The following is a 27,396-nucleotide window of genomic DNA, read 5'->3' as shown; positions in this document are numbered from 1 at the left end:
TGTTTTAGATGTAGGATGTAAATTTAAGGCCATGGTAACCATAAAGAAAATAACAGGGAATATGTAAACTCATAGAGACAGAAGATACAGTGCAGTTTACCTGAGGTGGGTGATAGGAGCAAGGGGAGTATTAGCAGAATGAATATACAGTTACCATTTGGACTGCAGGGAAAGTTCTAGTAATGGTGAGGGTACTGCAACATTGTTGTGCATGTGATTAGTCCCACTGAATGGTAAGCTTGGTTGGGGTTGGGATGTTGTATATATGTTTCCACAACTTAAAAAAAAGAATGAAAGGGAAGAAAGAGAAACTAAAGCAATAGTGACAGTTAAATGCAATACATTATCCTGGATGGGATGTCAGAATGTAGGGGAAAAGGTTTAAAGGATATCGCTGAGACATAAGAAAAAATTGGAATGTAGAATGTAAGCTTTATATCAATGTTAAATTTCTTGAACTTGATATCCTCTCTTAAGGTGATTACATAAGTGAATATGCTTGTTCATAAGACATATACATGGAAATACTATGATTCAAGCAGTATGATGTGTGAAACTTGCTCTCAAATGTTCAGAAGATGGATGGATGGATGAGGGAGGGAGGGGAATTGAAGGAAGGGAGAGAGAGAAGGAGGGAGGGAGGAAGGAAGGGCAAAGGTGAGTATCTGGGGGAAGTGGGGTATGTTGTAGTTCTCTGGAGTTTGTTTTGTTTTGTTTTTTGCAGCTGTCATGTAAGTTCGAAAATATTTCAAAATAAAATGTTTTTTCAAAAAAATCATTTGGCCATAGATGTGTAGCTTTATTTCTGACCTCTCAATTCTATTTTGTTCCTCCATGTGTCTGTCTTTATGACAGTACCATACTATTTTGATTACTGTGGCTTTGTGTAGTAAGTTTTGAAATCAAGAAGTGTGATACTCCAGCTTTGTTCCTTTACAATATTGATTTGACTATTCAAGCCCCCTTGCAATCCCTTTTGTATTTGAGGATCAGCATTAACATTTTGGGAAAAAAAGGATGGGGGGACCTGGAATATTGATAAGAATTGTGTTTTATCTTTATATAACTGTGGGTAGTATTGACATCATAATAATACTAAGACTTCCTGTCCATGATCATGGATATCTTACCAGTTATTTAGGTCTTTGTTAATTTCTTTCAGCAGTGTCCTGTAGTTTTCAATCTACAAATTCTTCACCTCCTTGGTTAAATTTATTTTTTTAATTTTATTTATCAAAAGATTTAAAAACAAACAACAATAATAATAATGAAACCTACATTTCAAACAAAACCAAAGGAATAAGAAAAACAAGTAACCTAAAATAACTACATTGCTTCCGACTAAATTTATTTCTAAGTATTTTATTCTTAGGGAGTTATTGTGAGTGGGATTGTTTTTTAAATTTCCATTCCAGAATATTCTTTGCTGGTGTGTAGAAACACATTTGATTTTTTCATGTTAATCTTGTCTGGAACTCTACTGAATTCGTTTACCAGTTCTAGTAGTTTTCTTTTGGATTCTTTGGAATCTGTAAATAGAGATAGTTTTACTTCCTCCTTTACAATTTGGATCTTTTATTTATTTTTCTAGTCTAGTTACTCTTGCAAGGATTGCCAATATAATGTTGAATAGCAATGAAGAGAGCAGGCAACCTTGTCTTGTTCCTAACCTCAAAGGGTGGAGGGAAGCTTTCAGTTTCACCACTGAGTATAATGTTAGTGTGGGTTTTTCCATATATGCCCTTTATCATGTTAAGGAAATTACTTTCTATTCCTATTTTTCTGAGTGTTTTTATCATGAAAGTGTTACAGGGAAGGTTAGAAGGAATTTCATGTGTTCAATCCATTATCTTCAGCTAAAATCCTACCCTTCCCCACTTTATTTTTACACACACACATATTATGGACTCAAACCTTTGTGATCTAGCTTCTCCCTCTATCTCCAGCATCGTTTCATTCCTTTGCAACTTGCCCCTAGCCTAAACTCCAGCTACATTTATCTTCTTAAAAGTTTTCCCAAACAAACCATGTTAATTCATGTCTTTCAGTTCTGCACATGCTGTTTTTCGTCCTTCAGGACATTCCTCACTGAAGCTTTGCCAACTCACCTGAATCCTTGTCTGTCAGAGTGCTTATAGTGTTATTGCTATTATTTACTTACCTGTGTTTTTAATGCAATCTTATTGAGATACCTTCACACCATAGAAACCAAACAAAGCATACAATCACTGGCTCACAGTATCATCACATAATTGTGCATACATCCCCATGATCAAATTTAGAACATTTTCATTACTACTAGAAAAGAAATAAAAAGAAAACCCAAATCCTTCCAAACCCCTTATTTCTCCCCTATTACTTACAGTATTGGTGTGATACATTTGTTACTGTTGATGAAAGAGTATTAAAATACTACTGTTAATTATAGTCCATAGTTTACAATAGGTACATTTTCCCCATATACCCATCTATTATTAACTCCTTGTAAAAGTGTCATAAAGTGCTCTGGTTCATGAAATAATTTATTTATATGTGTACAGTTAATCACAGACATTGTTCACCACAAGATTTGCTGTGTTATACGTTCCCATATTTTAACCTCCAACTTTCCTTCTGGTGACATACATGACTATAAACTTCTCCCTTCCACCACACTCACACCATTCAGCACTATTAATTATTCTCACAATAACATTCTAGTCTCAACCTCTGTCCATTTCCAAACATTTAAGTTCAATCTTTCTAAGCACATCTTAAGCAACCACTTCCCATTCTTTAGCCTCATTCTATATCCTGGTAACCTATATTCTAGATTTTATGTCTACAAGTTTACATATTATAATTAGTTCATATTAGTGAGATCATACAATATTTGTCCTTTTGTGTCTGACTGACTTTACTTAACATAATGTCCTCAGAGTTCATCCATGTTGTCGCCTGCTTCAGGACTTCATTCCTTCTAACTGCTGAGTAATATTCCATTGTATGTATGTACCACATTTTGTTTATCCATTGGTCTGTTGGTGGACTCTTGTGTTGTTTCCATCTTTTGGCAATTGTGAATAATGCCGCTGTGAACACTGGTGTGCAAATGTCTGCTCACGTCCCTGCTTTCAGATCTTCTGGGTATGTCCCGAGTAGCAGTTAGCTTCCTGAGGAACTGTCAAACTGTCTTCCACAGAGGCTGTACCATTTTACATTCCCACTGGCAGTGAATAAGTGTTCCAGTTTCTCCACATCCTCCCCAACACTTGTAGTTTCTTGTTTGTTTAATAGCAACCATTCTATTTGGTATGAGATGATATCTCATTGTGGTTTTGATTTGCATGTCCTTAATAGCTAGTGAAGCTATTATTTACTTACATATATATATTTTTATCACACTCTAGAGGTTTCTTAACCTGGGGGTACAGGTAGAAGGATTGTCCATGTGTTCATCTCAGGAAATTTTTGAAAAGTCTAAAATTATTTGTAAAATTTTCCATGAATGTGCCTATTTTTAGATAATTCTTTAAGGCAGTTACTAGGGCTGTGCATCAGAAATAATTTTGGAGATTTTTAAAAATGCAATTACTGTGGGCTCCATTCCAGAGACCTTCTGAAGATTAGGGCTAGATAAACATATATACATTAACTCCAGGTCCTGGCATATATTGAATGCACAGTAAATATTTAAAGAAATAATAAAAGAGTAACTTCTGTTCAAGGAATAATCTAAAATAAATTTAGTCTGTAAAATCAGAGTGTAATTCTCTTTGGATATAATTGGGAGAATTGGAAAGTGGGGATTATTTTTTCAAAGGTAGAGGAAAGCTTTGGAGAGGTAGCTGAAGAATGAAAGAAAAATTTAAGTATTAGACCTAAGAGAAGTCAGATGTTTATAGTCCAGTTTTGGTTCCTCTGCTGCTTGGAGTTGTATTTGATCAGTTCCACAATTTTAGGCTTCTATAAATTTGAATGTCATAGATACCACTGTTATGTACAACTGATTTATTAACCTGGAAATTTAATATATGGTTATTGTATGGAAAATGGGGAGAATGAAATGTTGCTCTGCCAAAAAATATATATAATATCATTATAACTGGTTGAGACTAAAAAAAGAAAACAGAAAAAGCCTTCATTTCCTGGAATGCCCTGCCTTGTGTTTACTGAGTATTTAAGATTTTAAAATATTTTAAATTACAACTATATCCTCTGCTTCACTTTTTTACATAGGGTGGAGCTTTCTGTATGTTCATGTATGTGTAAGGAAATGAATGATCAGACTTTTGCTTTTTCTGTTTTCTATTTGTTATTTCATTGTTTAGGTATTTAAGAGATTATGGCATCTGAAACCCACAATGTTAAAAAACGGAACTTTTGTAATAATTTTGAGGATCGTTCCATTGATCTTCCTAGAAAAAGGATCTCTAATTTCACTACTAAGAACATGAAGGAGGTAAGTTCATGGTTTCTAGGTAACAAGTAAAGACAGTTTAAACCTGTCAGGGATATAGATAGTTCTGGTTAATTATTTAAACAATGGGAAAGTAACAGTCTACTTTATCTCCCAGAATTAAGAAAATGTTAAATCATTCATATTCCTGAAGTTCTAAAAACTATTTAGATAGAATATTATTTGGATATTTTATTTTAATAAAAACTTAGAGGTGCTTTATGTTCAACATTGCAAGACTAATTAGCATTAATATAATTTCTTTTAAATCATATTAATATTCAAATCAATTGTTAAGCACTCTGTAAGTATAGTATGCAACTAGTGGCGTGGAAAATAGGGCAATGGATATGTTGCTTTTCCAAAAATATTTCATAAGATGTTATGGTAGAGAGGCGGGGCAAGATGGCAGACTGGTGAGCTGTATGTTTTAGTTACTCCTCCAGGAAAGTAGGTAAAAAGCCAGGAACTGCGTGGACTGGACACCACAGAGCAATCTGTCTTTGGGCATACTTCATACAACACTCATGAAAACGTGGAACTGCTGAGATCAGCGAAATCTGTAAGTTTTTGCGGCCAGGGGACCCGCGCCCCTCCCTGCCAGGCTCAGTCCCGGGGGAGGAGGGGCTGTCAGCTCCAGGAAGGAGAAGGGAGAATTGCAGTGGCTGCTCTCAACGGAAACTCATTCTACTGATTCAAACTCCAACCATAGATAGACTGAGGCCAGACACCAGAGACTCTGAGAGCAGCCAGCCCAGCAGAGAGGAGACGGGCATAGAAGGAAAACAACACGAGAAGCTCCAAAGTAAAAGCAGAGGATTTTTGGAGTTCTGGTGAACACAGAAAGGGGAAGGGCGGAGATCAGGCCTTGAGGCGCATATGCAAATCCCGAAGCAAGGCTGATCTCTCTGCCCAGGGCACCTTTCCTTAATGGCCCTGGTTGCTTTGTCTATTAGCATTTCAATAACCCATTAGATCTCTGAGGAGGGCCGTTTTTTTTTTTTTTTTTTTTTTTTTTTTTAAATCCTTTTTGCTTTTTCTAAAACAATTACTCTAAGAAGCTCAATACAGAAAGCTTCAAAGAATTGAAATTTGGGCACGTCAAGTCAAGAGCAGAAATAAGAGAGCGCTGAGACAAAAGGCAATAATCCAGTGGCTGAGAAAATTCACTAAACAACACAACTTCCCAAGAAAAGGGGGGTGTCCGCTCACAGCCACCATCCTGGTGGACAGGAAACACTCCTGCCCATCGCCAGCCCCATAGCCCAGAGCTGCCCCAGACAACCCAGTGTGACGGAAGTGCTTCAAATAACAGGCACACACCACAAAACTGGGCGTGGACATTAGCCTTCCCTGCAACCTCAGCTGAATGTCCCAGAGCTGGGAAGGGGGAGCAGTGTGAATTAACAGAGCCCCATTCAGCCATCATTTGAGCAGACTGGGAGCCTCCCAACACAGCCCAGCAGCCCAGAACTGCCCTGGGGGGACGGCACTCACCTGTGACATAGCACAGTCATCCCTCAACAGAGGACCCGGGGTGCACAGCCTGGAAGAGGGGCCCACTTGCAAGTCTCAGGAGCCATACGCCAATACCAAAGACTTGTGGGTCAGTGGCAGAGACAAACTGTGGCAGGACTGAACTGAAGGATTAGACTATTGCAGTAGCTTTAAAACTCTAGGATCATCAGGGAGATTTGATTGTTAGGGCCACCCCCCCCTCCCCGACTGCCCAGAAACACGCCCCACATACAGGGCAGGCAACACCAACTACCCACGCAAGCTTGGGACACCAATTGGGCCCCACAAGACTCACTCCCCCACTCACCAAAAAGGCTAAGCAGGGGAGATCTGGCTTGTGGAGAACAGGTGGCTCGTGGACGCCACCTGCTGGTTAGTTAGAGAAAGTGTACTCCACGAAGCTGTAGATCTGATAAATTAGAGATAAGGACTTCAACTGGTCTACAAACCCTAAAAGAACCCTATCAAGGACAGCAACTGCCACGAGGCCAAAAACAACAGAAAATTATAAAGCATATGAAAAAACCAGACGATATGGATAACCCAAGCCCAAGCACCCAAATCAAAAGACCAGAAGAGACACACCTAGAGCAGCTACTCAAAGAACTAAAGATGAACAATGAGACCCTAGTACGGGATATGAAGGAAATCAAGAAGACCCTAGAAGAGCATAAAGAAGACATTGCAAGACTAAATAAAAAAATGGATGATCTTATGGAAATTAAAGAAACTGTTGACCAAATTAAAAAGATTCTGGACACTCATAGTACAAGACTAGAGGAAGTTGAACAACGAATCAGTGACCTGGAAGATGACAGAATGGAAAATGAAAGCATAAAAGAAAGAATGGGGAAAAAAATTGAAAAACTCGAAATGGACCTCAGGGATATGATAGATAATATGAAGCGTCCGAATATAAGACTCATTGGTGTCCCAGAAGGGGAAGAAAAGGGTAAAGGTCTAGGAAGAGTATTCAAAGAAATTGTTGGGGAAAACTTCCCAAATCTTCTAAACAACATAAATACACAAATCATAAATGCTCAGCGAACTCCAAATAGAATAAATCCAAAAAAACCCACTCCGAGACATATACTGATCACACTGTCAAACATAGAAGAGAAGGAGCAAGTTCTGAAAGCAGCAAGAGAAAAGCAATTCACCACATACAAAGGAAACAGCATAAGACTAAGTAGTGACTACTCAGCAGCCACCATGGAGGCGAGAAGGCAATGGCACGATATATTTAAAATTCTGAGAGAGAGGAATTTCCAGCCAAGAATACTTTATCCAGCAAAGCTCTCCTTCAAATTTGAGGGAGAGCTTAAATTTTTCACAGACAAAGAAATGCTGAGAGAATTTGCTAACAAGAGACCTGCCCTACTGGAGATACTAAAGGGAGCCCTACAGACAGAGAAACAAAGACAGGACAGAGAGACTTGGAGAAAGGTTCAGTACTAAAGAGATTCGGTATGGGTACAATAAAGGATATTAATAGAGAGAGGGAAAAATATGGCAAACATAATCCAAAGGATAAGATGGCCGATTCAAGAAATGCCTTCACGGTTTTAACGTTGAATGTAAATGGATTAAACTCCCCAATTAAAAGATATAGATTCGCAGAATGGATCAAAAAAAATGAACCATCAATATGTTGCATACAAGAGACTCATCTTAGACACAGGGACACAAAGAAATTGAAAGTGAAAGGATGGAAAAAAATATTTCATGCAAGCTACAGCCAAAAGAAAGCAGGTGTAGCAATATTAATCTCAGATAAAATAGACTTCAAATGCAGGGATGTTTTGAGAGACAAAGAAGGCCACTACATACTAATAAAAGGGGCAATTCAGCAAGAAGAAATAACAATCGTAAATGTCTATGCACCCAATCAAGGTGCCACAAAATACATGAGAGAAACATTGGCAAAACTAAAGGAAGCAATTGATGTTTCCACAATAATTGTGGGAGACTTCAACACATCACTCTCTCCTATAGATAGATCAACCAGACAGAAGACCAATAAGGAAATTGAAAACCTAAACAATCTGATAAATGAATTAGATTTAACAGACATCTACAGGACATTACATCCCAAATCACCCGGATACACATACTTTTCTAGTGCTCACGGAACTTTCTCCAGAATAGATCATATGCTGGGACATAAAACAAGCCTCAATAAATTTAAAAAGATTGAAATTATTCAAAGCACATTCTCTGACCACAATGGAATACAATTAGAAGTCAATAACCATCAGAGACTTAGAAAATTCACAAATACCTGGAGGTTAAACAACACACTCCTAAACAATCAGTGGGTTAAAGAAGAAATAGCAAGAGAAATTGCTAAATATATAGAGACGAATGAAAATGAGAACACAACATACCAAAACCTATGGGATGCAGCAAAAGCAGTGCTAAGGGGGAAATTTATAGCACTAAATGCATATATTAAAAAGGAAGAAAGAGCCAAAATCAAAGAACTAATGGATCAACTGAAGAAGCTAGAAAATGAACAGCAAACCAATCCTAAACCAAGTAGAAGAAAAGAAATAACAAGGATTAAAGCAGAAATAAATGACATAGAGAACAAAAAAACAATAGAAAGGATAAATATCACCAAAAGTTGGTTCTTTGAGAAGATCAACAAGATTGACAAGCCCCTAGCTAGACTGACAAAATCAAAAAGAGAGAAGACCCATATAAACAAAATAATGAATGAAAAAGGTGACATAACTGCAGATCCTGAAGAAATTAAAAAAATTATAAGAGGATATTATGAACAACTGTATGGCAACAAACTGGATAATGTAGAAGAAATGGACAATTTCCTGGAAACATATGAACAACCTAGACTGACCAGAGAAGAAATAGAAGACCTCAACCAACCCATCACAAGCAAAGAGATCCAATCAGTCATCAAAAATCTTCCCACAAATAAATGCCCAGGGCCAGATGGCTTCACAGGGGAATTCTACCAAACTTTCCAGAAAGAACTGACACCAATCTTACTCAAACTCTTTCAAAACATTGAAAAAAATGGAACACTACCTAACTCATTTTATGAAGCTAACATCAATCTAATACCAAAACCAGGCAAAGATGCTACAAAAAAGGAAAACTACCGGCCAATCTCCCTAATGAATATAGATGCAAAAATCCTCAACAAAATACTTGCAAATCGAATCCAAAGACACATTAAAAAAATCATACACCATGACCAAGTGGGGTTCATTCCAGGCATGCAAGGATGGTTCAACATCAGAAAAACAATCAATGTATTACAACACATTAAAAACTCGAAAGGAAAAAATCAATTGATCATCTCAATAGATGCTGAAAAAGCATTTGACAAAATCCAACATCCCTTTTTGATAAAAACACTTCAAAAGGTAGGAATTGAAGGAAACTTCCTCAACATGATAAAGAGCATATATGAAAAACCCACAGCCAGCATAGTACTCAATGGTGAGAGACTGAAAGCCCTCCCTCTAAGATCAGGAACAAGACAAGGATGCCCGCTGTCACCACTGTTATTCAACATTGTGCTGGAAGTGCTAGCCAGGGCAATCCGGCAAGACAAAGAAATAAAAGGCATCCAAATTGGAAAAGAAGAAGTAAAACTGTCATTGTTTGCAGATGATATGATCTTATATCTAGAAAACCCTGAGAAATCAACGATACACCTACTAGAGCTAATAAACAAATTTAGCAAAGTAGCGGGATACAAGATTAATGCACATAAGTCAGTAATGTTTCTATATGCTAGAAATGAACAAACTGAAGAGACACTCAAGAAAAAGATACCATTTTCAATAGCAACTAAAAAAATCAAGTACCTAGGAATCAACTTAACCAAAGATGTAAAAGACCTATACAAAGAAAACTACATAACTCTACTAAAAGAAATAGAAGGGGACCTTAAAAGATGGAAAAATATTCCATGTTCATGGATAGGAAGGCTAAATGTCATTAAGATGTCAATTCTACCCAAACTCATCTACAGATTCAATGCAATCCCAATCAAAATTCCAACAACCTACTTTGCAGACTTGGAAAAGCTAGTTATCAAATTTATTTGGAAAGGGAAGATGCCTCGAATTGCTAAAGACACTCTAAAAAAGAAAAACGAAGTGGGAGGACTTACACTCCCTGACTTTGAAGCTTATTATAAAGCCACAGTTGCCAAGACAGCATGGTACTGGCACAAAGATAGACATATAGATCAATGGAATCGAATTGAGAATTCAGAGATAGACCCTCAGATCTATGGCCGACTGATCTTTGATAAGGCCCCCAAAGTCACCGAACTGAGCCATAATGGTCTTTTCAACAAATGGGGCTGGGAGAGTTGGATATCCATATCCAAAAGAATGAAAGAGGACCCCTACCTCACCCCCTACACAAAAATTAACTCAAAATGGACCAAAGATCTCAATATAAAAGAAAGTACCATAAAACTCCTAGAAGATAATGTAGGAAAACATCTTCAAGACCTTGTATTAGGAGGCCACTTCCTAGACTTTACACCCAAAGCACAAGCAACAAAAGAGAAAATAGATAAATGGGAACTCCTCAAGCTTAGAAGTTTCTGCACCTCAAAGGAATTTCTCAAAAAGGTAAAGAGGCAGCCAACTCAATGGGAAAAAATTTTTGGAAACCATGTATCTGACAAAAGACTGATATCTTGCATATACAAAGAAATCCTACAACTCAATGACAATAGTACAGACAGCCCAATTATAAAATGGGCAAAAGATATGAAAAGACAGTTCTCTGAAGAGGAAATACAAATGGCCAAGAAACACATGAAAAAATGTTCAGCTTCACTAGCTATTAGAGAGATGCAAATTAAGACCACAATGAGATACCATCTAACACCGGTTAGAATGGCTGCCATTAAACAAACAGGAAACTACAAATGCTGGAGGGGATGTGGAGAAATTGGAACTCTTATTCATTGTTGGTGGGACTGTATAATGGTTCAGCCACTCTGGAAGTCAGTCTGGCAGTTCCTTAGAAAACTAGATATAGAGCTACCATTCGATCCAGCGATTGCACTCCTCGGTATATACCCGGAAGATCGGAAAGCAGTGACACGAACAGATATCTGCACGCCAATGTTCATAGCAGCATTATTCACAATTGCCAAGAGATGGAAACAACCCAAATGTCCTTCAACAGATGAGTGGATAAATAAAATGTGGTATATACACACGATGGAATACTACGCGGCGGTAAGAAGGAACGATCTGGTGAAACATATGACAACATGGATGAACCTTGAAGACATAATGCTGAGCGAAATAAGCCAGGCACAAAAAGAGAAATATTATATGCTACCACTAATGTGAACTTTGAAAAATGTAAAACAAATGGTTTATAATGTAGAATGTAGGGGAACTAGCAGTAGAGAGCAATTAAGGAAGGGGGAACAATAATCCAGGAAGAACAGATAAGCTATTTAACGTTCTGGGGATGCCCAGAAATGACTATTGTCTGTTAATTTCTGATGGTTGTAGTAGGAACAAGTTCACTGAAATGTTGCTATATTATGTAACTTTCTTGGGGTAAAGTAGGAACATGTTGGAAGTTAAGCAGTTATCTTAGGTTAGTTGTCTTTTTCTTACTCCCTTGCTATGGTCTCTTTGAAATGCTCTTTTATTGTATGTTTGTTTTCTTTTTAACTTTTTTTTTCATACAGGTGATTTGAAAAAGAAGGGAAAGTTAAAAAAAAAAAAAAAAAAAAAAAAAAAAAAAGATGTAGTGCCCCCTTTAGGAGCCTGTGGAGAATGCAGGGGTATTCGCCTACCCCACCTCCATGGTTGCTAACATGACCACAGACATGGGGGACTGGTGGTTTGATGGGTTGAGCCCTCTACCATAAGTTTTACCCTTGGGAAGACGGTTGCTGCAAAGGAGAGGCTAGGCCTCCCTGTATTTGTGCCTAAGAGTCTCCTCCTGAATGCCTCTTTGTTGCTCAGATGTGGCCCTCTCTCTCTGGCTAAGCCAACTTGAAAGGTGAAATCACTGCCCTCCCCCCTACGTGGGATCAGACACCCAGGGAAGTGAATCTCCCTGGCAACGTGGAATATGACTCCCAGGGAGGAATGTAGACCTGGCACCGTGGGACGGAGAACATCTTCTTGACCAAAAGGGGGATGTGAAAGGAAATGAAATAAGCTTCAGTGGCAGAGAGATTCCAAAAGGAGCCGAGAGGTCACTCTGGTGGGCACTCTTATGCACACTTTAGACAACCCTTTTTAGGTTCTAAAGAATTGGGGTAGCTGGTGGTGGATACCTGAAACTATCAAACTACAACCCAGAACCCATGAATCTCGAAGACAGTTGTATAAAAATGTAGCTTATGAGGGGTGACAATGGGATTGGGAAAGCCATAAGGACCAAACACCACTTTGTCTAGTTTATGGATGGATGTGTAGAAAAGTAGGGGAAGGAAACAAACAGACAAAGGTACCCAGTGTTCTTTTTTACTTCAATTGCTCTTTTTCACTCTAATTATTATTCTTGTTATTTTTGTGTGTGTGCTAATGAAGGTGTCAGGGATTGATTTAGGTGATGAATGTACAACTATGTAATGGTACTGTAAACAATCGAAACTACAATTTGTTTTGTATGACTGCGTGGTATGTGAATATATCTCAATAAAATGATGATTAAAAAAAAAAAAAAAAAAAAAAAAAAGATGTTATGGTAATAATGGTGGAAACTACAGATTAGAACAGAAAAGCCTTTAATCTGAAACACTTAAATGTTTAGATTTGTAGCTACCAATCACTGAGTTTACATAACTCTATTAAACAATTTAAATATACTATAATTATCTTCTTTCATTTTTCAGGTTAAGAAATCTCCAAAACAGTTGGTTGCTTACATAAATAGGTAAGAGCTACATTAAAGTTTGTGGGAAACAGCAAATATTATAAATTATACATTATTTACTATTATAAATATTATGAACTGTTATAATAGTTGCCTTATGAGGAAACAGCTCCTGTATGCCAGGCGCTATACTAATAAATGCATTATTTACATTATCTGTAATCTTTACAGGAAACCTCCTAGGTAGGGATCATTGCTCCTAACAGTGGATAAGAAAAGTATAACTCAGAGAAGTTAAGTGATTTGCTCAGGGTCTTGAGCCAGAAAGTGTTAAAATAGCTTTCATTCTTAGATCTGCTGAACTCCAAGTCATGGTGCTTTCTATAAACCACTGGTTTTCAAAGTGATCAATCTTAGGACACCTGAGATCCTTTTAGGGCTTTTGTGAAGTCAAAACTATTTTCATAATAATCCTAAGGCATTATTCACTTTATTCTCTTACAAGTGAACAGTAGAATTTTCCAGAGGCTACATGACATTTGATATCACAGTAGACCAATGCAGAAGCAGATATAAGAATCTGGTTATTTTCTGTTCAGCCAGATAGTAAGAGGTTTGCAAAAATGTAAAACAGGGCCATTCTTCTCACTATCTATTTTGTTTCGGAAAATATAACTTTAAAAAGATATTTTGGGTTCATATGTAATGAGTATTATTTTTTAAATGAATTAAATTATTTTTAAAATTTTCTCAGTTTTAGTTTCCAATACATTAAATATTAATGCATTAATTATATGCATTTATCTTACTCAAAGTTAAATATTTCAATTTAATCAAAATAAATTTAAGAATATTCAAACTTACATAGTTTATCGCCTTGTTAGAAAAAGTCTAGCTGATTAGAAATTGTTACAATTTTCTTACTCCTGGAATGGCCTTTAATATTTAATTTTAAAATCACCTAGTTATTATGTCTCTCTTCGTTTTTATTTTCATTTGCTATAAAATCTCATCCTTTTTATGGCTTTCTAGATAGTTTCTAATTTCCCTTTTGCTTTCCTCTTTGATCTAAAAGTTAAGATTTTTAAAATTTTTTCTATTTTGTTTTAATGGATTATGACCATGAAATTTGGCCTATTAAATCTCTGTTTGGAAACTTTTAATGGTTTTCATGTGGTTCTTTTTCATTTAAGAAAATCAATTCCTTTTACAGAACAGTTGGACAAGCTGTGAAAAGCCCAGATAAACTACATAAGGTGATCTATCGCAGAAAGAAAGTTCATCATCCTTTTCCAAATCCTTGTTACGGAAAAAAAAAACAGTCCCCGGGAACTGGGGGCTGTGACATGGCAAATAAAGAAAATGAAGTGGCTTGTACCAGCCACCTGCCTGAAAAATTACGCCTTGATAGTCGAACATATTTGGTTAACTCCAGTGATACTGGTTCTTCACAGACAGAAAGCCCATCATCAAAATATAGTGGTTTTTTTTCTGAGGTAAATGATTTCTATGAGCTTCACTCTGTTCCTTTTTATTTATTGGTTTTGTTCTTTGCTATATTCTCCTAATTCATGGAATACAGATTCACTTGAGCAATTGTTACTCCCTGGTACAGTTTTCTAGATTTATCAAGTTTGAATCAGTAGTTTATTCCATTTCTCTAAGTGACTCATATCTGAGGTAGAATGAAATGGTTGCCAAACTACTATAAGCATACAGAATAGCCGGTCGGCTAGTAGAGGATTAAAGGAAGGGGAGAAAAGGAGAAATCTTACCTAAAATGTGGATTAATGTGTGCCACCACTAAGACCAGTTATCCAGGCACGTTTTTCTAGGTTCTCAAAATTGTATAGTGGGAAGTTTGGTCAGATAAACTTGGTAAGGTTTGCTGTTCTTCTGACATAGGCAAAATTGATTGTTCGTAATAGACTCAAGGGAGTTTTTGTGGGTAAGAGAAATATTCTAAAACTGAATTGTAATGTGATGATGGTTGTACAACTCTATAAAATTTACTAAAAATAATTGAATTACTTTCAGTGGGTGAATTCTATAGTATGTAAATGTTATATCCCAGTAAAGCTGTTTTCAAAATTTTGATCTTTTGAAAAAATGGTTTGATAATTTACAAACACACACACACATAAGTTTTATAGCAGTAATTATTATTATATGTTAATTGTATTTGTTTTAGAAAATAAGCCCAAAGGGAAAAAAATTATCCATTATCTCAATATTTGGAAATAACAGTATTAAGTTTTTGATTTATCTTTTCTCTTTATACTGTATTTTAAGATAACTTGATTTTTGTACTTAATAAATTGTGGATGTTCTTCCATGTGATTAAATAATACCTCTAAATGGATACATAGCATTGCATTGCATGAATATACCTTAAATTTTTAAAACTGATTTGGTAAACTTACTGTTGTTTCTATCTGGCATGATAGCTTATAAAGCATTTTCTATGACCTACACTCAGGAAAAAAAAATGTCTTCGTTAATTAAAACAATCATAAATGTATATAGGTGAATGAAGATGAGCATCATATTTAGGATAATAATTACAGATAAATAGATGAAAGAAAGGTAGAAAATAAACTTATTAACTAGAACATAATAATATGATGTGAAGAAAGATTCCAGTTGTGAAACATTCTTACTTACAAAAATATCCTAGAGTAATAGAAAGTTAGCAGTGCTAGAAGCAGAAGAACTGAGTGGTATCTGAAAGAAGAAGGAACAAGGTAAATTTTATTTAACAGTGAATTATTATGGGCCCTGGAGAATAGGATGATGATAAGTCTTAGTGTTAATAAAGAGAATCACTGTCATACTAATTAATTCACAAATATTTCAGTGCCCCTATTTTGTTGTGCCTTCTACAGGCGCCAGAGAAACTGGTGGGTGAAGAACAGACACCCCTTCTTTCATATAGTTAGAAGTGATGAGGGCAACACTGAGATAAATGTGGAAACTACAGTCCCGACATTCTCATTATTTGCAGTAGTTATGTTCTAAAAAGTCTCTGTGATCACTGAATTAGTGAATACTAGCAGCAAAAAAAGGGTTAGGTTCCTGTGAGCTTCTGGTCACATTTTGTCAGCCAATCAGTATATAGCTTTTGCTTCTCCTTAAATTTGCATACAGTGATTCCCTAGGAAGTTCTTTGTTTCACCAACCTTTTAGAGATTGCCTCCATTTTACCCTATCTAGAAACAGTATCATTGCCTTAAAAACATTTTAGAGTGGCTGAACAGAAATGTAAGCATGTTTAATCATAAATTGCACTGGGGCACACATAATTGAAGCTCACTGAATAAGGTGTTTAATTCATCAATAGTGATTTCAGGCCAATAGCAGTATAATTCCTGCCTGAACGAAGCTTATATATCAAACGCATCTTCTCCATAAGGCGCATCACAGCCTCCTTGCACTTAAGAACATTAGACAGCTTTTTAGCACTATGCTTGGGGGGCATTTTAAACCAACAAAAAGCATTTAAAAATGTGAAAAATACGTCACTAAATATATCACAGAAAGAATACTTGTTTGACCTCAGTTGGAAACATGTATGTCAGGCAACTCAATCTTATCACTGTTGTGTGCATGTCTGTGAAAGAACATGAAAGCACAATAAGTACTGATTTGGAAGTTACAAATAAATTTTAGTAGTTGACAAATTCACAAATATGAACCCGTGAATAATAAGGATTGACTGTAGAATGTACATACTCAGAAAGAAAATATATGACTGTATAACCCAGATACCCAATCTAGATTGGGACCTACATTGGTTCTTTGGTTGAACTAAGGCAATAAACCTTCTGGGAGCAAATGCTTAAAGAAATACTTTTCAGTTGTGCATTTGCATCACTGTCTCAGTGAGACATTTTTTCAGGGACCTCTTTTACTTTGATCTCTAGTTTTCACAACCTTTCAAAGAGCCTTCCTTAACCTCTCACTTAACTTATAAAGTTTATTAATTATTCCTTTGTTGTTTCAAACCTTTTTTTCCTGGTTCACTAGTACCTGCTTTGAAAACCTCAGTCTAAAAGTGGTGCTATATTATTGTGTCAGAGTTCAAGTGTGTGTAACATTTGATCTAGCCTTCCAATTCTATAAATTAACCTACAATAATATTTGTATAAGTGTACACATTTATATACATAAGGATGTTTATTGATGCATGGCTTTCATAGGGAGAACCAGAACCAATCTAAATAAACTATGATATAAAGACTGGAGATTATGCAGTTTTTTAAAATGAGATCTATATTTTGACATTGAGAACTATTCATAATACCAAAGTGAAAAAATAAAGTTTTTTAAAATATGGATAAAATGTTTTAATTTTTAAAAATGTTTATATATATACATAATATGCCTTTGTCCAGAAAATAGTTTGAAAAGATACATACCAATCTATTAACTGTAATTACTTCTAGGGTATGGGATTAGATGTTTTTGTGAGCAAGTAGAGAGTATTTTACTTTTAATTTTATACAGTTCTTTGTTATTTAAACTTTTACAAAAGGGTATATTACTATTCTATAACAATAAGTGAGTAAAGTTGAATGATTCTGTAACACTTGTAGAACTGAGTTTTGGGGGTTGCTTTCTCATGCCTTTCAGTTCACAATTAGTATACATTAAGTTCTGGGTTTGGATCAGCTAAAAATAATTCATTTTAAAAATCACTGGGAGGGAGGATTATGGGAAGGTGGTGAAGCAGGAAGCTCCAGAAATCCATCCCTCCACAAAACAACCATCGAACTTGCAGGAACTCTCTGATCAACTATTCTGAATATGGGAGTTTAGTGGAGTACTATGCAGCACCAAGGAAAAGCTGGAGGAAGAGGCTGGTAAACTACAGTAAATACAGTGAATTTCACCCTCCATGAAACAGATACCATGTCCCCCATTGCCCCAATCACATGACAAGCAGCAGTGGGGACTGCAGCCCAGGGTCCTGGTGCAGCTTGCTTGTGCCAGGGTGGGTTATAAGGACCCAGTCCTCAAAAATCCAGGAGTGTGTGGTCTTCTTACCAATCATGGCTTTTGATGACCTATTTTAGACTACTGGGGGGAGGGGCTGGCTCTGAGGTCATCCATTGTTACAACCTCCCTCAGGGAAAAGCAACAGAGGAGTCTTAAGGAGGAAGTACCTTTTTTATTCTCTATTTGCTTTTTCCCTTCTGCATTTTGGGAGCAAAGGTAGTTTGGAAAAGTCTCAGATTGACAGCTCTAGGCCTCAACAACAACAATCTAGTAATCCCAGAGGGGTGAGTGTGACAGTTTGAATGTATTATGTCCCCCAAAACACCATTATCTTTGATGCAATCTTGTGTAGGCAAACCATGTTAATGTTGATTAGACTGTAATTCCTTGATTGTTTTCATGGAGATGCGACCCACCCAACTGTAGGTGATAACTCTGATTGGATAATTTCCATGGAGGTGTGGCCCTGCTCATTAGCTTGGCCCTTGATTAGTTTACTGGAACACTATAGAAGCTCAGACAGAAGGAGCCAGTTTGCTACAGCCAAGAGGGGCACTTTGAAGAAAGTACAGGAGCTGAGAAAGTAGCTGGAGCTGAGACATGTTTTAAAGATGGCTGTTGGAAGCTGATGCAGACATTTTGGAGAACACCATTTTGGAACGCAACCTGGATGCAAGCAGACGCCAGCAATATGCCTTCCCAGCTAACAGAGGTTTTCAGGACACCATTGGCCATCTTCCAGTGAAGGTACCCAATTGTTGATGCATTACCTTGGACACTTTATGGCCTTAAGACTGTAACTGTGTAACCAGATAAACCCCCTTTATAAAAGCCAGTCCATTTCTGGTGTTTTGCATTCCAGCAGCGTTAGCAAACTGGAACAGTGAGAGAACTAAATTTCCAGAGGAATAACAACATAATAATCAGAATGCCCAATTCTCAACCAAAAAAAAATTACAGTACACACACAGGAAAAGAAATATATGGACCATTCACAAGAGAAAAAAGAATTTGCCAGAAACCATCCCTGAGGAAGCTCATACTTTGGAGCTATTTGTCAAAGACTTTAAATCAACTGTCTTAAATATGTTCAGTGAGCTAAAGTAGTCCATATACAAAGAAACTAAAAGAAATTAGGAAAACATTGTCTTGAACAAAATGAAGAGGTAGAAAATATATAGAGAACCAAGCTGAGATTTTGGAGCTGTGAAGTCCAATAATTGAAATAGAAAACTCATTAGATGGATTCACAGCAGATTTGAACAGACAGAAGAAAGGATCGGTGAACTTGAAGGCAAGACAATTGAAATTATCTATTGTTAGAAACATAAAGAAAAAAAATGAAGAAAATTGTATAGTGCCTGAAAGACCTGTGGGTACAACCAAGTATACCAACATGTGTATCACTGAAGTCCCAGTGGGACAAGACAGAGAAAACAGGCAGAAAAAGTGTTTGAAGAAATAATGGCCAAACACTTCCCAAATCAGATGAAATACATTAATATACACATCCAGGAAATTCAACAGACTCCAAGCAGGATACTCTGAGAGATCTAAACCAAGAGATTATAGAGTGAAATTGTCAAAACCCAAAGACTAAGTGAGGATTTTGAAAGCAGCAAAAGATACGTGATATGTCACATATAAGGGATCCCCAGTAAGATTAACAGCAGATTTCTCATCTAAAACTATGGTGGCCAGATGTCAGTAGGATGGCATATTTCAAGTTCTTAAAAAATGTCAACTGAGAATTCTATATCCATCTAAAATATCTTACAAAATGAAGGAGAAATTAAGACATTTACAGAAAAACAAAAGCTGAAATAATTCATTACCAGAAGACCTGCCATACAAAAAAATGCTAAAGGGAATCTTTCAGGCTGAAATACAAGGACATTAGACAGTAATTCAAAGCCATAAGAAGAAATAAAGAACATTGGTAAAGGTAACTAAATGGGTAAATATAAAATCTGTCTTAGTGTACTTTTGGTTTGTAACTGCTTGTCCCCTCCCCCCCCATATGACTTAAAAAACAAATGCATAAAAAATCATTTCAAATCTATGTTAATGGGCATACAGTGTATAAAGATATGATCTAAGGCAATAACAATATAACAGGGAAAGGTCAGAGATATGTAGGAGTAGAGTTTGTATACTACCGAAGCTAGGTTGGTACTAGTTCAACTTGGTTGTTATTAGTTTAAGATGTTAATTGTAATTACAACAGTACCCACTAAGACAGTAGCTAAAAACTGTAGAGAAAAGGAAAGAAAAGGGAAGCAAAACGGTGTGCTACAAAAAAGAATTAAATACAACAAAAAGCAGATGTGGAATTACTGAAGAAGAAAAAACATACGAGACATAAAACAAATACCTGAATGGCAGAAATAATTGTTTCTTCTCAGTTATTACATAAAATGTTGATGGATATTAAACTCCCCCATTAAAAGGCAGAGATTGGCAGATTCGATCTCAAAGCATGATCCATGTCTGCAAGAGAGTCTTTGTGGGTACAAAGACAAGAAGATGTTGAAAATAGAGCAGAAAAAGATTCCATGTAAATGGTAATTAAAAGATCTGGAATGAGTGGCTGTCTTATTGTCAGACAAAATAGAGTTTAGTCAAAAAAGATTAGAAGAAGCAAAGAAGGATATTATATATTGATAAAACAATCTAATAAGTTATAATGATTATAAACATATGTGTGTGTGCATGTGTATGCACGCTTCCCAACAAAACCCCAAAATATGTGGGGCAAAAATTAACAGAACTGAAGGGAGAAACAGAAAGTTCTACAATAATAATTGGAGACTTCAGTACACCACTTTCAGTAATTGATAGAACATCTAAACAAATCACTAAGGAAATAAAGGACTTGAACAACACTATTAACCAATTGGGCCCAACAGCCATATATAGAACACTCCACCCAACAACAGCAGAATACATACTTTTCTTAGGTGCACATTATTTAGGATAGACCATATATTTGACCACAGATCAAATCTTAATAAATTTAAAAGTATTGAAATCATACAAAGTATCTTCTTGGACCAAAATGGAATGAAAGTAGAGATCAATAACAGAAGGAAATTGGAAAACTTACAAAAACATGAAAATTAACACACTATTAAACAACCAGTGGGTAAAAGAAGAAATCACAAAGGAAATTAAGAAATATCTTGATATGAATGAAAATGAAAGTACAACATACAAAAACTTAGGAGATGCAGCAAAGGCAGTGCTCAAAGGGAAATTTATAGCTCTAACTGCTTACATTTAAAAAGAAGAATGATTACAAATCAATGACCTATCTTCATACCTAAAGAAATTGGAACAAGGAGAGCATATGAATTCCAAACTTAGTAGAAGGAAATAATAAAGATTAGAGCAGAGAGAAATGAAATAGAGAATAGAAAAACAATATAGAGAATCAAAATCAAACTTTGGGTTTTTAAAAGATCAATAAAATTTGCAAACCTCTAGCCAGACTAACAAAGAAAAATTGAAAAGACACAAATAACTAAAGTCAGGAATGAAAGTAGGGGCAATACTACTGGCCTTACAAAAATGAAAATAAGAGGGTACTTTGAGCAATTATATACCAACAAACTAGAAAGCCTGGATGAAGTGAACAAATTCCTTGAAACATATAAATTACTGAATATGGCACAAAAAGAAATAGAAAATCTCAACAAATCCCTAACAAGTAAAGACATTGAATATGTGACTTAAAATATCCCAATGTAGAAAAGTGCAGGTCTGGATGGCCTCACTACCAAATTCTACAAAACATTTAAAGAAGTTTTAACACCAATTCTTCTCAAAGTCTTCCAAGACATAAAAGAGAAGGGGTTATGGGATTACTTCCTAAATCATTCTATATGGCCTGCATTACTCTGATACCAAATCCAGACAAAGACAGCACAAGAGAAGAAAATTACAGACCAATATCCCTTATGAATATAGATGCAAAAATCCTCAAGAAAATACAAGCCATATCCAACAGTATGTTAAAAAGATTATACACCATGACCATAAGGGATTTATTCTAGGAATTCAAGGATGGTTCAACATAAGAAAGTTCATCAGAGTACTACATTAATAGAATGAAGGAAAAAATACTACATGATCATCTCAATTGATACACATAAAGCATTTGACAAAATCCAATATTCTTTCGTGATTAAAAAAAAAACTTGGAAAACAAGGAATAGAAGGTAACTTCCTTGACATAATAAAGGGCATTTATGAACAACCCATGGCAAATATCATACTCAATGGTGAAAGACTGAAAGCTTTCCCCCTAAGATTAGGAACAGGACAAGGATGCCCACTGTCATCTTTGTTGTGGAAGTTCTAGCCAGAGCTATCAAGCAAGAGAAAGAATAAAAAACATCCAAATTGGAAAAGTCAGATAATCCCTGTTCGCAGGTGACTGATCCTACATTTAGAAATTCCTAAAGAATCCTCAAGAAACACACTAGAGCTAATATACGAATTCAACAAAGTTTCAAGATAGAAGATAAACACACAAAAATCAGTTGGATTTCTATACACCAGTAATTAACAATCTGAAAAGAAATGAAGAATACAGTTCCATTTATAATAGCATCTAAAAGAATTAAATGCTTAGTAATAAATTTAACCAAGGAGATGAAGAAGTTGTACACTGAAAACTACAAAGCATTGCTGAAAGAAATAAAAGAAACCTAAATAAATGGAAGGATATCCCATGTTCATGGATTGGAAGACTTAATATTTTTATGTTAATACTGCATAAAGCAACCTACAGATTCAATGTAATCCCTATCAAAATTCCAGCAGCCTTCTGCAGAAATGGAAAAGCTGATCCTCAGATTCATATGGAATTGGAAGGGCCCTGTATAGTCAAAACAGTCTTGAAAATGAAGCATGAGATTGAAGGACTCACTCTCTGATTCCAAAACTCACTATGATGCTACGGTAATTAAAACAGTAGGGTACTGGCACAAGGATAGACATACAGACCAATGGGATAGAATTGAGAATCCAGAGATAAATCTACACATCTCTCTCGAGTTGATTTTCAACAAGGATACTAAGTTCATTCAACAGAAAAATAATAGTATCTTCAACAAGTGATTCTGGGGCAAATAGAAATCCACAAGCAAAGGAATGAATGCCGACCCCTACATTTCACCATATAGAAAAGTTAATTACATATGACCCAGCAATTTCACTCCTGGGTATATAACCCAAAAGAAATGAAAGCAGGGATTCGAACAGATATTTATAAACCAATGTTAATTGCAACATTATTCACAGTAGTCAAAAACTGTAAGCAACTCAAGTGTCGCCAATAGATGAATGGTTAAACAAATTATATATCCATACAATAGAATATTATTCACCTGTAAAAAGAAGTGAAGTGCTGGTACATGCTACAACATGGATGAATCTTGAAGACAACACATTGGGTGACATAAGCCAGACACAAAGGGACAGATTTTGTACGATTTCCCTTATTTGAAATACTTAGAATAAGCAAATTCAGAAACAGAAAACAGAAAAGTGGTTACCTGGGATAGGAGAGGAGGGAATGAGAATTATTACCAAGTAATTAGGAGTTTTGGGTTGGGATGATAAAAATATCCTGGAAATAGATAGTGGTGAAAGTTATACAGTATTGTCAGTGTACTTAATGTCAAAGAATTGCCTGCTTGAAATGGTTTAAATGATTTTAATGTTATACATATTTTACCACACTTAAAAATACATTAATTTAGAAAAAGAAATAAATCATTGGGATTTAAAAAAGAAATGGCAAGCTAGAAAAAAGGGTTGGTGAAAAATAAGCAGGTCCTAAATGTGTTCATTATTTGTTTACTATGTTCATTTGCAATATTCTTGTGTGCCATACAAAGGAATCACTTCTGCATAATTTAAAAATGTCTATAGGAATGATTTGCTTTGAAAAAAAAGGTCTTCTTGTCAGGTTTCAGTGTACTTTTTAATTAATTATATTATCACTTTTCAGGTTTCTCAGGACCATGAAACAATGGCACAGGTTTTGTTCAGCCGGAATTTGAGATTGAATGTAGCTTTAACCTTCTGGAGGAAGAGAAGTATAAGTGAACTTGTAGCCTATTTGGTGAGGCAAGTGTGACCTTCTGTGCTTTTTGTTCAATACAACTAATTTTCAATGTGGTATCTAGAAGTGCCTCTTCTTTTTTATGTGTTTTTTTTTTTTTTTTTTACTAAAATCTTAAGCTTCCTATGTTTAGCTTTTAGAGACAATATGGTTTAAATTATATTCACCAGTCCAGGAGTAACCAAAATACAGAAATCCATCTGTTTTATCTTCATTTTCAGTGTTAGGTTGAGCAAAGCTATTACCTTCTCTAACTGAGATTCTTAACCTGTAAAACTAACCAAACATTTGAGAGCAGGTTGCATATATCATACTCCTTGAACTCATAATACTTCCATGTACATTTCCTATGAACAAGAATATTAACTTATGTCATTAATTCAAGAAGATGATAATGGGTAGATAGATAATTGATAGATAATAGATATAGTTGAAAGAGAGAGAGAAGGGGGAGGGAGAGAGGGAGAAAGGAAGGAAGGGGGGAAGGATGGATGGAAGGAAGGAAGGAAGGAACTGCAAAGGCAGCAAAATGTAAAATTGGTAGATACAGATATCTGGGGGTGGGGAGGTATTGGAGTTCTCTGTATGGGGTTTGTATTGTATTTGCAACTGTCCTATAAGTTTGAAATTATTTCAAAATAAAAATTAAAAAAAAACTAACCAATACCGGTATGGGAAAATTAACCTTTAAAACAAAACAAAACCAAAAAATCCCCTTTCAATGGGATTTGTAAGGATTACTCTCCTCAGAATATTCAGGTCTCTGACCAAATGTTACCTTATTGGAGAGGCCTTCTTGGACATGTAAAAAAAAAAAAACAAACTTATTTTTTCACTCCCTGTTGCCCTGTCCTGCTTTATTTTTCTGCATACCACATGCCACCATCAACATCTATGTATTTTTCTTGTTTGTTTATTGTTTATCCCACACACACATGCCCTACTCTTAGACACACTAGGATGCAAGTTCCATGAGGCATGTATTTTTGTTTCTTTGTTCACAACTATATCCCCAGCACCTGGCTTGTCATACACATTCCAATTATTTGTTGAATGAATGAATTTCATAAAAGTAATGTTAAGATTATTCTATGAAAGTAAGTAAGGAAATCAGCTTTCGAAGTAATGCTGTCCTTTTTGTACTTCACAGGATAGAAGATCTTGGAGTTGTGGTGGATTGCCTTCCTGTGATCACCAATAGGTAAAAAGAATATTTTTCTGGAAAAAGTAAGTCTAAAGAAGGACAAATTGTCACCTGTTCATATTTTTATAACTTAGTATTTCTTTGTTTTAGTTTACAGGAAGAAAAACAATACATCTCCCTTGGCTGCTGTGTAGACTTGTTGCCTCTAGTAAAATCACTACTTAAAAGCAAATTTGAAGAGTAAGTGCTAATCTGAAATTCAATTCATTTTTTCTTTCAATATCCTTGATTTTGTTCCTTGTGAGTGTTATACTATTACATTGGACTCCATGGAACATACACAGTTTCTGTTTTCAGGGAATGTATAGTCTGATTAGGAAAACAATGTGAAATGTCTAAAGAACTATTTCCAAAAGCATGTATAAACAAGATTATTAAACAATTTTGTGAAGTAGATCATGAAGGTAGTAAAGTAAATTTTTAAGAAGGGGAAAGAACAGTGTGTGTGTCTGTGTATGTTTTTTTAAGGGGGGTTGGAGCTATTGTTTTTAAAGGCTTCTTGGATAAAAACACTTGAATTTTGTAACAAATGTCATTCCAGGTATGTAATAGTTGGTTTAAACTGGCTTCAAGCAGTCATAAAAAGGTGGTGGACAGAATTATCATCCAAAACAGAAGTTATAAATGATGGGTAAGTATACCTTTAAAGATAAAACTTTTTTCAAGAAAGCAGTTTGATGGTAATAGAAAAGTTTTAGTAATGGATGGTGGTGATGGTAGCACAACATTGTCAATGTAATTAGCACCACTGAATTATATACTTAAAATGGGATATTTATGTTGTATATATCTTACCACAATCAAAATTTTTTTAAACTGCTTCCCTCCAAAAAAAAAGAAAAGCAACTTGATTAAAATAGGTAATAATTAATTTTACTCCATGATTATCACTGTATAAAATATTTATTCTGTTGATTTTCAGAGAAATGTTAAATTGGGATACTGTTCATATATGAGAATCACACATGGAAGTTAAATTCCATAGCCCAATAACCTCCTGTATCTCTTCTGGTAGAACCAAACCCTTCATTTTAGAAGGGAAAAAGCATGGTAGTAATTTAACCCTCACATCCATTATAATCAGTAAGAGAGAAGAGATTAAATAAGTGCTGAGGCACAGGAATGAAGTCATCCTGCAGGGTTCTTTAACCTTAGAGTCCAGTGTTAATGATTGCAATTCAAAAAACTATAATCACTATAATTTGAGTATTGCCTTAGTGTAAAAATGTCTGAATTAAATGAGTCAGGTTATCATGAAGCCACAAAAAATATCCCAACAGTTTCTGTAAAATCCATAATTTCCTTTCTAGGCTCTCAAGATTACCCACCTCATACCCAAGAGCAGGCTGTCCAAATGCCAAGTTATTTTCTTACATGCTTTCACGACTAAGTAACTTTTAATTTCCATGATTGACATGTACTGTCTTAAGGACTTGCTTTACTTTAAATAGTATATTTTTCTCTTGATAAGTACTTGAAAATTGAAAAGCTATTTTCATAAGTGTATTTACTAACAAAGTCCATATCCTAATATAGTTATATTCTTTTTTTCTTTTTTTTTATATTCCTAGAAATATTCAGATTTTAAAACAACAATTAAGTGGATTGTGGGAACAAGAAAACCATCTTACTTTGGTTCCAGGATATACTGGCAGTATAGCTAAGGTAATCTATATTTAAGCTTAAAAATTATACATTAAAACTTAGAAATAGCATATTAGTATTATATATCTATATATGAACGCTTCCAAATCTCTAGACAATATAATTCAATACCATTCTAATGTAGTAAATAATAGATAAAAGTCAATTTCATATTTGCAAATGCTTTCAGTCCTCTAGGTTAGTGTGACTTAGGGAGGGAGTACATTGAATGTTTTTCAGATACAGCCCTAGAAATGCTATGCTATAGAGGGTACTCAGTGACACCTAGTTCCAGTTAGAGAAAAATATTTGGAAAAAAATGTAAAACTCCATGTATGAAAGGCTTCAGGAAAGGCAGTGACACTTAGGAAGAAAGAGTTGAGGAATACAATCAAATGGGTTTGGGGTATTAATTTCCATTTTGCTTTTGCTAATGTTATACTTTTTAGAAGGTAAACTGTTTAAATCATAGTATCAAAATAACATTGGTCTTTGTTGATTTGTATATCTCTTAAAGGAAAAAGTACATTATTTTGGATTAATATTTAAATTCCAGGAAACCTTGATAGTTAAAATATAATTGCAGAAAAAATTATTGCTAAGAAATATTTCTACCCT

The 27,396-nt window shown here is 35.4% G+C and overlaps 1 protein-coding gene across 2 annotated transcripts in view; it reads left to right on the top strand.

Annotated features, from left to right (window-relative positions):
• KATNBL1 (katanin regulatory subunit B1 like 1) overlaps positions 1 to 27,396 on the top strand; it is an 89,891-nt gene that overhangs the window by 49,929 nt on the left and 12,566 nt on the right. For both annotated transcript variants that reach the window (XM_037834410.1, XM_037834409.1), the window contains exons 2-9: positions 4,311 to 4,441; positions 12,819 to 12,859; positions 14,013 to 14,295; positions 23,817 to 23,935; positions 25,081 to 25,131; positions 25,225 to 25,314; positions 25,676 to 25,765; positions 26,706 to 26,799. In XM_037834410.1, coding sequence (XP_037690338.1) covers positions 4,325 to 4,441; positions 12,819 to 12,859; positions 14,013 to 14,295; positions 23,817 to 23,935; positions 25,081 to 25,131; positions 25,225 to 25,314; positions 25,676 to 25,765; positions 26,706 to 26,799 — 885 coding nt within the window. In that variant the 5' untranslated portion in view covers positions 4,311 to 4,324. The remainder of the gene's footprint in view (positions 1 to 4,310; positions 4,442 to 12,818; positions 12,860 to 14,012; positions 14,296 to 23,816; positions 23,936 to 25,080; positions 25,132 to 25,224; positions 25,315 to 25,675; positions 25,766 to 26,705; positions 26,800 to 27,396) is intronic.

This window comes from Choloepus didactylus, chromosome 4 (assembly GCF_015220235.1).
Source record: "Choloepus didactylus isolate mChoDid1 chromosome 4, mChoDid1.pri, whole genome shotgun sequence".
NCBI lineage: Eukaryota > Metazoa > Chordata > Mammalia > Pilosa > Megalonychidae > Choloepus > Choloepus didactylus.
Note: the sequence above shows the minus strand (reverse complement) of the source record. Positions and strands in the feature narration are given on the sequence as shown.